We start from the raw sequence: 13,357 nt of genomic DNA, 5'->3' as shown, positions 1-13,357 counted from the left end.
ATATCTTCTCCAAGTTCTCTGACAAAACAATTGGGAAACGACATTGTTAAAACTGTTTTTTGTTATGAATACTAATTTGTAGCCTATATCTCGATATCTCTTTCTTGAAAAAGCTAAATCATCGAAAATATATTTTTCTCCTTGAAAATATGGAAGAAAATGTTGAACTTCTAATGCAGATCTCTAACAGCACAAATTATATTTGGTCATAATGAGTTTGAGATGACCAGAAAGGTTATAAATAGGCCTATAACTTCACAGATATGCGCTTCAGTGATATGCATAATAAATCATTTATTCTCGTAGGCCTATAGGCTATATGACACAGAAGCAGAAAATAGTCCCCTACCCAATCCATTGTGTTAGTTAGTATACACATTAAATAATGCTCAAAGATAAAAAGGGAATAGCACAGCAGGTGGACTTCGCAGCTGCCTCACCAAAAATACAGTTTTAACTATAGAATTTCCCTAGTGATTATATAGAATACCGTTCGTCTCTTCATCCAATAAGAGCGTTTCATCTTCATGGCGAGAATCCCAACAAGAGCGCCCTCCCACACTCACCTGTGATAGGTCCGTTTCTACGAACAACAACTGATTATTTAGCGTGCGTGAGTCAATTGGCCATGGTGATTGTCAATCAGATGTATCGGTACGCCCCCTCGTGCTGTAAAAGGTCTAGTCCTCGAGAGAAGGCTCAAAACTAGCAGTTGTTCGAAGGTTTGGCAACCGCGATGCGTGTGAAGAGAGACGGCTAGGGTGTGGAGTAGCACCACTGAAGTGCAGCAGTCGTTCGTATCATTTTCCGAATTCTTTACTGTGGCTCTGGTGAATGACGATTATAGCATGCAATGACTTTGCACCAGTGGATACATCCGCTTTAGTTTATTTGCTTGCTTTATACATGTTTCCGCTTTAAATGAATGGCATGTGCATTTTGCGAGGCTACTTGATGTGCCATCGGGAGTGAGTGGTTTTGGCAATATGTGTCGCTGGAATATGGTATGCACTCGCAGGGCTTATGGAATATAGCCTGGTTTGTCACAATCTGTATGCGTTCTCATTCAGCCCGGTGAAAAATAAACTCTTTCTGCTCGGCATCATGTTTTTACTCTGGGTATATATGCTCTACTCCTGCGTGGGCTACTGTGCCACCATGCCAAGTTTGGTCGTGGACAATTACCGGGGAAAGGAGACAGGGTCTGTGGTCGGTAAAAGGATAGAGAATAACGGCAGAGTGGACCTCATGTCCAGACTGCTCCCTAGACCCCAACCCTGGGTGGATATAGAATCCGATTACGACGAACCCTCTGTCCGGACCTCCTCCAGAGACTTGCTCAATAACGATGTAGACGCGTACAGAGGAGCGGAGGACTGGGACGAGATGAGGGGCGAGGGGCAGAGAGCTCCTGAGCCCGGTGCGATGTCAAGTTTCTCCAACGGATCAGGGAGCAAGAAGCTTCCCCAGGCGATCATCATCGGTGTAAAGAAAGGAGGGACGCGCGCGCTCCTCGAGTTCCTCCGCGTGCATCCAGACATCCGAGCTGTGGGAGCCGAACCTCACTTCTTCGACCGCAACTACGAGAATGGACTGGAGTGGTACAGGTAAATGAATCTACATTATATGCTCTCACATTCAATGTGCATTAAAGATGATAGGTTATCATACATACATCAATGATTCCCATAGATGAACCAGCGCTATACAAGAAACAGTGAGAGAATATGTATGACAGTCAAGCTACTCATCCAGTTACTAGACGTTGACGTTCCAATAGTTGTCCATAGCAGCCTATTCCTTTCGTTTCGTTGCCTATATCTTCCACAAAGATTATATTGGATTGCAAACGGTGGAGGGTTTCTTTTCATTATAACAGTCTAAAATGCACTTAGACTAGCATAGTTGATCATATTAAAATCACAGGAAAAGTTGTATCATCTAATATATCATATAGCTATAACCAGTATATAATTAAACAATGCAGTGTATGTAAAATTATTCGATAGTATAATTCAGGATAATTATATCTCTACGTTTTCATAATACGATTTGTATTAATCATTTATCAAATAAAACGAAATATGTTCAAAAAGTCATTTTAGTTAGTTCCATAATGCATAATAATATGCCTAGATCATATCCTATTCGCTATTTGCAACATACGTTTATTCTGCATAAATGTTTAGAGATAACGTCAGTGACCATATTTACGGTAAGGTCAATAGAAAATATGATATCTATAATCTACAGTACAGACTATTACTCTAATAGATTTTTAGTTATGTATATTGGTATGGTGCTTTTCCAAACTCCAAGCAGTTTTGGCGTCAACGTGGACATATAATCGAGTATTCAAACATGCGTAAAACTGTGGGGTCATTGAATAGCATTAAGAGATAACAAATGCATACGTTTGTATTTTTATTTCTTCAGTTTATGATCCAGTAGTAGGCTAGAATATGCCTGAATGAACATGTACTGTCTTAGTATCGCCTGAGCCGTTTCCACGTAGTACAGTGGTCTCTATTGGACACAGTGCAATACTGCAAGTTAACGGGTTACTTTTCATACAGAATTAATTAAATAATTAGTTGATTATAAACTGAATATAAGTTACTAATATGTCTATTATACTACAGTCTGAAAAGGTCAGGTAATGTGCAAGTTGTGAATTCGAGATCGATTAATTATTATTAGCCTATTATTGGATGCCATATATTAGAAATAAGATGTGCTTGATTACTTTAATGATCAATTACATTTGTTTGTATATTTCCAAGTTTCAAATGTAAATAAATATGCAACATACTTACTATTATAGTTAGGCCTATTTGAGTTGGAAAAAATGATGTTAAGCTTAAATACATTCTAAGCTAAGCGGATTTGTCCTAGCACTCTCCTTCAAAATGTATACATAATAAATGCACTCGAAAGTAACAGTAATCTACAACACAATAGCGCTGGGCTACTCGGAGAACAACAGTAAAAAAAAAACCGATTCAAACGTTTTCTTAAGAGGGTATACTACCAACTAACCTTTATACCAGTCATTTACATTTTGAACGGATAATGAGTGGGAGGAGGACTAATACACTAGGCTAAGTAGGCTACTGTAGGATAATGAAAGAAAAAAGTACCCCAGAATTAATTCAATAGTAAATCAAACAAAATCCCACCAACAGTATATGAGCTATTCCTTGATCAATATTTGGAAATACATGACAAACCCCCTCCTCTATTCGTCATACATAATTCAACGTTATAAACAACGTGCTCTACCTCACGTTGGATTCTCTTAACTTAGCCTAGACAAGTAGTAGGGCCTATTAACATCATTTAGATGTCATATTCAGTATCATATTCAGCAACGACGACTGAGCAATGGCAACTCATATCGAATTAATATGAGTGGAACATTATGTAGCCTAATCCGTTTACCTGAATGAATTAGTCAAATGAAAACTTTAAAAGAATGAAGTCAGTGCATTAAATGCAGCCAGCCTATGTGCGTTTTTCATTTCAGTTTAACATCGCAGTAAAATGCCGAAAATAGCGTAGCTGTTGAAGGTCTTTGCAGGAAAATCAGGGACCATGCATAGTGGTTGGTTTTCTCCTTGCTTAAACCCCGGGGACATTACTTTAGTGTAAGGAGAGTTTCTCCATCTCTTTTCCCTGGACGGCGAGCAGAACTAATAGCTCATCTGACAAGTTGATAAAAACAATTGCATGCCCCTCTGAATAATCGGATTTGGTGCTGTGTGTAAAGAGCCGGGCTGTTAAATATGCGAGGCAGTTGAGGGCCCCCAACTAAAGTAGAGCAGTGAAATGAAAGAAAAGCGGAATGAGAAACCTGTGTGTATGGAGTGGGTGTCCGGCTATATGGATTTGATTCAAATAAAGACACTGTCTTTATGTCGAATTTATTATTCAGAGATCAAACTTGAGCTTTTGAATTGGCTTTGATAGCCTACAATTATTTATTAAACTTTGCACACTTTGAAATAAGTTATCCAAATGGTAAGCGCTAATTCTAGCTCATTTTATTTAGATTTCCCATGAACCAAATTTCCTCTTCATCATTGCATACTTTTAGAAAGAACAAACACGAGCAAAACGGAACATTGAGCAGTTAATGATAATGGTAATGAGGAAAATAGCTGCGGTGAATTCCTTTGGGTCGATGATTCAACCCTCTCTCTGGCCGCTGTTTACAGAGAAAACACGACGCGAAGGTTGCCTGCTGGCGGGCACCGTGTGAGGAACGGATAGAATAAACACACATGACCCAACGTTTTATCTGCGGTTCTGGCTGTGTGGCCCATAAACCCGTATCTGTACCTAGAATGAGGCTGGTTCTTAATTTAGTATTCTCCAGGCTTTTCTCAGGCCTCCGGCTATCCCTCAAATCTGCTCAAGAAATCATACCCTCCAGCCAAGCCTCTCTTTTGGCTTATCATTTGATGGGACAAGAGTAACAATATTGGAACACAGTGTAGTTTGATCTGTGGACAAATATATGTTGAATATATTGGCCAACACACACACACACACACACACACACACACACACACACACACACACACACACACACACACACACACACACACACACACACACACACACACACACACACACACACACACACACACACACACACACACACACACACACACACACACTGTTCAGCTGAGCTTTCCATCTAACCCAGTTTGTCAGAAAGCATCTCATGTTTTAGTAAGCTGTACTGACTTCCCCTCTCATGCAGTCACACATGTTGTGTGTCAAACACACCATGCCACGCTCAAATTCTATATCTGGGCACTGGTGTTTTTGCCGAGACACAAACGCCACGCAAACAAAGTGAACAGTTGTTTTGATGCTTTCCCTCTGTCTGTCCTGCTGTTGTATAACTTTATGATGTGAACCTCACACACGTGTGGATGCTTTAACAGTAAGATAAGCAGGGTCAATAAAACGGACCAAACCCCTACTGAAGTAAAGGAGAGTGTGTGTCAGAGCGAACCGGCTGGCTGTAGTTCTGAATGTAGTTCTCCCTGCATGCTGTTCATGGAGCGTTTTGATAAGCTTTCTTGTTTGTCTTCAAGGAGAAGATCAACTAAATCAATGAAATCATACTTCATGGTTACTACTCCAACTTCCCCATTTGTGTCACATACTGCACTTTCCATACGAGAGAGAGATCACACCGGATGTATTTTGAAAGTTATAGATCTTGAAAACTTGATTTGCTGACATATATCAACAATGGACTAATGAAACACATACCAAAAAATACTTTTTGGGTGGAGTTTTCCGTTAAATGGTAGTTTATTGTTGCGTTATGTGTGGGCCATTTACGAAGTCTTTTGCAATAGTGTAAAGCGATCTTCTGACGCCACAATGTTTATTGACACAGTACTACTGTGCCGTCCACTCTTCTTCTCTGGCTAGTTTGCACCATCTTTGTCTCCGCGGGCCAATGGTCACACAAACTTAGCCTTGGAATTCACCAACTAAATGCAGCCTGGGAGAGAATAGAAAAGGAAAGAGAGAGGGAAGGAGACGCCGCTGCAAAAGGGAATAGAGCAGTGATAACAGGATTATTGTGATTCTCTGATGTACTTTGACAGTTTTTATTTGGTGTCAAAGACAAAACACAAGGCTTGTGCAAGGGGGGCGCTTTGTATCAGGAGGTACACATTTCCACTGTGAGGTCATGCATGAACAGCCCCTAAGGAGTGTGTGTGAGAGAGAGAGAGCAGGTCAGGGCAGTCTGTGCTGTGTATACCAACCAGTTCAATTGAGAACGAAGATACTGTATGCCCTGTCAGTTGAAAGTATCGGTGGTATACTTTCTGGAATAGAACATGGATCACTCATTGTTGTTCTACCCATAGATATCCTTCATTCCTAATTCTACGGTTCTGCCTTATTAGTTCCAAAGGTACTGTTAGCACCTGCTACAGTGTGATCGGAATGCCGATGAGTTGGCCGGTCCTTTCAGTTGGACTGTTTTCATTAGCTACTCAATGAATTCTTCACACTTTTTCAGTCTCTATTTCTTGCCATTTTACTGCACTGAACTCCCTGTTGCCTCCGTCATATCAAAGTTTTGACATATTTTGTTGTTTACAACAGCCTTTTTGTCGAATTGATTTTAAATCTCTGTCATTCTGACAGTTTGCGGTGGTGTTACCTCCCTTTCTGTGTTCATATTCCATATAGATGTATTGGTCATGATGGGGCTGTGATATATCATTTATGGTTCTGTGGTTTGCTTATGGGTGATGGGCTTTCGTCTCAGCTGCCTGTCAGATCCATGCAGTAATGTACTGTGCTCGTTCACTGCTCCTCCCTAAGAGTGTTTTTATGGTTTAAGGAGTAGTTCTGAACACTTCTGGTCGCAAGGCTCCTAACTTTCACACTCTCTATTTGGAGTCTGTCACTCTTGTGTGAATAACTGAGGAATGATCGATCTGTGCTTGTTCACTACATAATCACCATTCTCCCCAGAATCTCCCTATGAGAAAGATAATTGTTGAGCTTTGTTTGAACAAGATTTTCTCTTGAGTTTCTGGCAAACTTTTTGTCATGAAGAAATGGGGAGCCTTGCCTTGAACTGAAGTGCTTGGGGAAAGTTCAACGCTCCTTTGTTGACATGTACTATATTTGGTTAATGATTGTGCTTATGATACACTACATGGTCAAAAGTATGTGAACGCCCCTTCAAATGAGTGGATTCGGCTATTTCAGCCCCACCCGTTGCTGACAGGTGTATACTTTTGAGCACACGCCCATGCAATCTCCATAGACAAACACTGATTGTAGAATGGCCTGCAATGACGAGCTCAGTGACTTTCAACGTGGCACCTTCATAGGATGCCACCTTTCCATCAAGCCAGTTCGTCAAATTTCTGCCCTGCTCGAGCTGCCCCGGTCAACTGTCGGTGCTGTTATTGTGATGTGGAAATGACTAGGAGCAACAACGGCTCAGTCACAAAGGGGTGGGGTATACAAACTCACAAAATGGGATCAGAGTGCTGAAGCGTGTGTGGTGTGAAAATCATCTGTCCTTGGTTGCAACACTCACTACAGAGTTCCAAACTGCCTCTGGAAGCAACGTCAGCACAAGAACAGTCAGTCGAGAGCTTCATGAAAGCAGCCACACACAAGCCTAAGATCGTCATACGCAATGCCAAGCGTCAAATGGAGTGGTGTAAAGCTCGCCGCCATTGGACTCTGGAACAGTGGAAATGCATTCTCTGGAGTGATGAATCACGCTTCACCATCTGACAGTCCGTCAGACAAATCTGGGTTTGACGGACGCCAGGAGAATGCCACCTGCGTCTGACTGGCTTGAACAGAGCCTTGACCTCAACATCATTGAACACCTTTGGGATGAATTGGAATGCCGACTGCGAGCCAGGCCTAATCGCCTAACATCAGTGCACGACCTCACTAAGGCTCTTGTGGCTGAATGGAAGCAAGTCCCTGCACCAATGTTCCAACTAGTGGAAAGCCTTCCCAGAAGAGTGGAGGCTGTTATCGCAGCAAAGGGGGTACCAACTCCATATGAATTCCCATGGTTTTGGAATTAGCTGTTCAACGAGGTGTCCACATACTTTTGGCTATGTAGTGTGCTTGTAAAATGTCACTTTTATTATTGCACATTAGGGAATTAGGGATGTTTAATGTGATATATAAGCTGAAATAGTTGATCCTTGAGACCGCAAAAGATCACCACCGTGGATGGGCTTTCTCAGCCATGCCAAGTTAATCTGGCTGCTGTTTTGTTTGCAGTGGTTGATCAAAGGTTATGCTTCAGTCTTCTGTTAAAGGAGTAGTTGGACTGAAATGGCGCCATCCCTGAGTGGGGTGTCTTTGTGGGCCGGTGAACCTTTGTATCCCTCCACCCTGTGATAAAGAACCAAAGAAAAAAACGCACTTAATGGCAGCTAGTGTCGGTTAGCTAGCTAGGGCCTGCTTAGAAGCTCCACCACAACAAAGGGACAAGTGGAGCATTGTTCAAAAGGGGAGTTTCAGAGGGGGTAAAAAAATCCTGTTGCGCTATCAGACTGGAGATGGTTGCGAAAGGAAGTCAGTCAGTGTAAAGTTGTTATCTATGGGCCTGCCGGTCCCCCCCCCCCCAGCTCCCTGCTTCCAGAGACCAGACAGGGGCTTCTGTCCGTGTCAACGACAGTTCTGGTTGGATGCCTCTTCTTTTTAACTCCTCACCCCAGGAGCACCCCTGTTTCCATATAGGTGACATGACCCTACACATCTGCTCTCCACTGACCTCTCCCTCCTTCCTCTCACTGGCAGGCAGAATGTCAGAAAGGACACCTGGTTGTAGTGCCACACTGGCAAAGTTCAAACTAACATCATCAACAACAAAATGTCAATTGAATGTGTGCTGTCCAAAAAATAGAGACTAAATGGAGAGTGAAGGCGTCAACCAGTTTCACAAAGTCTTCTCCTGTAATGACTTACATTAGGGCTTTTATATTCAACTGTATACTCTTCTTCTCAAGTCAAAAGAATGCTCAACACACACAGAGATGGACACCATACACACACAGATGACACAGAGCCTTGTCCCTGGGTCCTTAGGGATTGGTGTATATTGATTAGTCAGGCCTGATTGGAGGTAAAGCGTGTGGAAGGGTTAGATGGGTTAAGGGCCTTTGACTGGGGTTTAGTGTGGCTGTGTGCTGACTGACAGGGTCTGTGTGCTGACCATCTGCAGAGCAGGAAAACGCTTCTGGACCCTACAGGGCTACTGGACCCTACAGGGCTACAGGTCCACACAGGGAAATACAGTTAGTTATGTTGATTTAGAGACTAACCTGCTGAGAGCATCCCCTGTCAACACAGGAAAACATGATTTGTTATGTCGATGTATAAACCAACATGCTGAATTAAGGAACCCGACTTTTCAACTGTCTAACTGTGAGATGGGAAATATATTCACTATAAGAGTTTTGCCTGATAAAGTCATTGACAGACAGTACAATATCTAAAATCTTCTGTGAAACCTCTCAACTGGAGATGGATGCTGTTATGTTGTAGTTATAGCTAGAGAGGAATGCTGACTCTGTGGCGATCTGATACTTTGGCGCTGTGATGGCTTCCTGTATCCTTGCCCTGGCCTTCCCTGCCTCCACAGCTCCCCTCTTCAGGGGCCAACATGGCCGACCAGCCAACCGTAACGCTGACAGCAGGTTGACATCCCCTCCTCAAAGAGCGGGAGCCGCAAACATAAAAACAAGTCGCTCGAAACCATTCCTCTGTGTTGGGTAAGCTTCCCCAGCGGTCCCAAATGAGAGCGGATTATTTTCTTTATGGTCAGGCTTCAACCCTCAGCCCTGGCTGCCCACCCCCCCGTTCTTCCCCCCCACCACCCCAAAACAACCTCTTTTATGAACCTCCTTTCTCCATTCTTCAGCTGTGCACTCCGCCTATTGGCAAATAAGAATAGTGTCACATGTCGTGCTCTGTTCGCCCGATCCTGGGCGGGTCTCCCTGCAGGCCTCAGTGACCACGAGTGGTCAGCACGGAAGGGGAGAAGAGGCCCTCGCTCCCCGCTGCCTAAGCTGGCATGGCCCTACCGAATGGAGGGGAGAATAGGGAGAGACTGGGGGTGGATGAGGTGGAGGTGGGGGCTGGATGCTGGAGAAAGGCAGCTTTGAGCATTCATCCCCAAATTACCACCAGCTAATTGTGAAAGGAGTGACCTGTGGAAAGGGGAGTGGCAGCTAGCTAGCGCAGCACTGTGGTGGCCTAGTGGCCCATGTGAGTGGCCCATTCAGCACTACCCACAAAAGTGGGGGGAAGATGGCCGCCGCAGCAGGAACCTACTGCTAGAACTATGGATACAGGAACTCAGTGTCACACACACACACACACACACACACACACACACACACACACACACACACACACACACACACACACACACACACACACACACACACACACACACACACAAAATTAAGTTTGAAAAACTCTGACTATTGTATACGCTCATTCATTCACTCTGGCGGAGGAGAGGAGACACTTGTGTGTCTGTCTGTTGATGCCATTTTTGTTCTCCCTTTTGAGAAATAATTTATGTATTCCCCCCAGAGCTGGAGTCAAAGCAAGACAAGGAAGGCAATGATGAAAAGAGTTGGGAGAAGAAGAAATAATCAAAAAAGAAGAAGAAAAGAAGCTATGGTCTTCTGAGATAGTGATGTTTTCCCCCTCTCTCTTTCTCTCTCCTATAGGCCCTTGTGTACTGACCCTCCTTCTGTGCCACTAGTGAATTGGGTCCTATTTAACGAGGTGATAATTTGGATGTGGGAACACATGTCAGAGCAATACCAGACCTCCCTCCTGAGTTAACGCTCATTCATTGCTGCTAAATAAACACTGTTTGGCACATTAAAAGAGCCCAGGGGCTTGGAATTAGAGAAAAAACACACACAAGCGTTCCTATGCGTTGTTAATCATTAGCCTCCTTCTTACTCAATTTTCCTTCCAACACCATGGTCAGTCAGTGTTCTGTTGGCATCGCTCCCCCAGATATTGAGAGATGAGAGAGTGGTAGGTGAGAAAGGGGTGGGCGTAAAGTGGAGGAGGGTGAGGAGAAGGAGAAAGCTATGACATTAGACTTGGACTTGTCCCAGGTATTAAGTCTCGGAGGTCCCCATTAAGGTGTGGGTAGGTGTGGCAGTGGATGGGGCTGCGTCTGGTGCTCGAACCAGGGCTGGGGCTGTGAGAGGGAAAGTAAGAGTTGGGTAGTGGAGACTAGGAGGCCCCCTGAGGTGTTCTATTAACCCTTGGCCATAAAAGAGCACAGCTCATTAGGAGCCCTGAGTGGTCTCCCTCTCTCTCACTCTCTCTCACTCTCACTCTCTCTGTATGTCAATGGGCCTCAGAGGAGAACAGTGAGAACAGCTCAGCTCCAAGGCAACCCAGCAAGCCAAACCCAGGGGACAAACTCCCTCTGGCTCTCTCTCAATCTTTTCCACTCTGTCCATTTTGTCTCTATCTTGTCTTTCCTACTGATCGAAAGTACTGGGTGTTTGGAGCTTGTACTCTTCGCTTGTGGAATTATAAAGCTATACAATAGCAGTTGTCCAAACTGAACATTTAACGTAAAAAGTTCAGAGAAATCATTTTTATCTGCAAATCTCCACCAAAACAATTTGATTATGTCAGGTATGCGTAAATGGTTGTAAAGGAGTCAGGTGCAGGAGAGCAGATGTGGTGTTGCCTTTTATTTTGGTGAACCAAAAACACACGGCAAAGTGAACACGGAATAACAATATGGGTTAACATAACCCAGCGCAACAGACTAACGTGCGCAATACATGAAACAGAATAAACAATAGCACACAAAGACATGAGGGAAACAGAGGGTTAAATACACAACACATAATGAGGGAAATGAGAACCAGGTGTGTGGGAAAACAAGACAAGACAAATGGAAAATGAAAAATTGATCGGCTATGGCTAGAAGACCGTCGACGTCGACCGCTGAGCATCGCCCGAACAGGGAGGGGCATCGAGTTTGGTAGAAGTCGTTACAGATTATGTGTTAAAGAAATACACAAATAACATATGGCAGGGATATAAAACCGGGGGTCCGCTTAGATATTGCCGGGGGTCCGCAATTGATATAGATATATATATATATATATATATATATATATATATATATATATATATATATATATATATATATATATATATATAAGGTACCACTTAAAAGTTTGGACACACCTACTCCAGGGTTTTTCTTTATTTTAACTTTTTTTTATTTTTACTAAATAACACAAATGGAATCATGTTGTAACCAAAAAAGTGTAAAATAAAAATATATTTTATATCTGAGATTCTTCAAAGTAGCCACCCTTTGCCTTGATGACAGCTTTGCACACTCTTGGCATTTTCTCAACCAGCTTCACGAGGTAGTCACCTGGAATGCATTTCAATTAACAGCTGTGCCTTGTTAAAAGTAGATCTGTGGAATTTATGTCTTTCTTAATGCGTTTGAGCCAATGAGTTGTGTTGTGACAAGGTAGGGTTGGTATACACAAGATAGCCCTATTTGGTAAAAGACCAAGTCCGTATTATGGCAAGAACAGCTCAAATAAGCAAAGAGAAATGACAATCCATCATTACTTTAAGACACGAAGGTCAGTCAATCTGAGAAATTTCAAGAACTTTGAATGTTTCTTCAAGTGAGGTCAAGCGCTATGATACAACTGGCTCTCATGAGGACTGCCACAGGAAAGGAAGACCTACAGTTACCTCTGCTGCAGAGGATTCATTAGCGTTAACTGCACCTCAGATTGCAGGCCAAATAAATGCTTCACAGAGTTCAAGTAACGGATGCATCTCAACTTCAACTGTTCAGAGGAGACTGTGTGAATCAGGCCTTCATGATCGAATTGCTGCAAAGAAACCACTACTAAAGGACACCATAAGAAGAAGAGACGTGCTTGGGCCAAGAAACACAAGAAATGGACATTAGGTTGATGGAACTCAGTCCTTTGGTCTGATGAGTCCAAATTTGAGATTTTTGGTTCCAACCACCGTGTCTTTGGGAGACACAGAGTAAGTGAACAGATGATCTCCACATGTATGGTTCCCACTGTGAAGCATAGAGGAGGAGGTGTGATGGTGTGGAGGTGCTTTGCTGGTGACACTGTCAGTAATTTATTTAGAATTCAAGGCGCACTTAACCAGTATGGCTACACAGCATTAGGCAGCAATACTCGATCCCATCTGGTGTGCGCCTAGTGGGACTATCATCGTTTTTCAACAGGACAATGACCCAAAACACACCTCCAGGCTGTGTAATGGCTATTTGACCACTGAGAGTGATGGAGTACTGCATCAGATGACCTGGCCTCCACAATCACCCGACCTCAACCCAATTGAGATGGTTTGGGATGAGCTGGACTGCAGAGTGAAGGAAAAGCAGCCAACAAGTGCTCAGCATATGTGGGAACTCCTTCAAGACTGTTGGAAAAGCATTCCAGGTGAAGCTGGTTGAGAGAATGCAAAGAGTGTGCAATGCTGTCATCAATGTAAAGGTTGGCTACTTTGAAGAATCGAAAATCTAAAATAGATTTTGATTTGTTTAACACTTTTTTGGTTACTACATGATTCCATATGTGTTATTTCATAGTTTTGATGTCTTCAATTTTATTCTACAGTGTAGAAAATGAAAAAACAAAGAAAATCCTTTGAATGAGTAGGTGTCTCCAAACTTTTGACTGGTACTGTATATGTATTTATTTAAATGTTTTAATGAATATAGCTAGCAACAACAGAATCAACACATCTGGATTTTCATATCTAC

General features: G+C 42.9%; 1 protein-coding gene across 1 annotated transcript in view; it reads left to right on the top strand.

Annotated features, from left to right (window-relative positions):
• Positions 1–717: 717 nt before the first annotated feature.
• hs3st3b1b (heparan sulfate (glucosamine) 3-O-sulfotransferase 3B1b) overlaps positions 718–13,357 on the top strand; it is a 30,453-nt gene continuing 17,813 nt past the window's right edge. Inside the window, exon 1 of the mRNA XM_031805100.1 lies at positions 718–1,607. Coding sequence (XP_031660960.1) covers positions 1,024–1,607 — 584 coding nt within the window. The 5' untranslated portion in view covers positions 718–1,023. The remainder of the gene's footprint in view (positions 1,608–13,357) is intronic.

The sequence above is a fragment of the Oncorhynchus kisutch genome, linkage group LG25, assembly GCF_002021735.2.
Source record: "Oncorhynchus kisutch isolate 150728-3 linkage group LG25, Okis_V2, whole genome shotgun sequence".
NCBI lineage: Eukaryota > Metazoa > Chordata > Actinopteri > Salmoniformes > Salmonidae > Oncorhynchus > Oncorhynchus kisutch.
The sequence above is the reverse complement of the archived record's forward strand: the minus strand, read 5'-3'. Positions and strand labels throughout refer to the sequence as shown.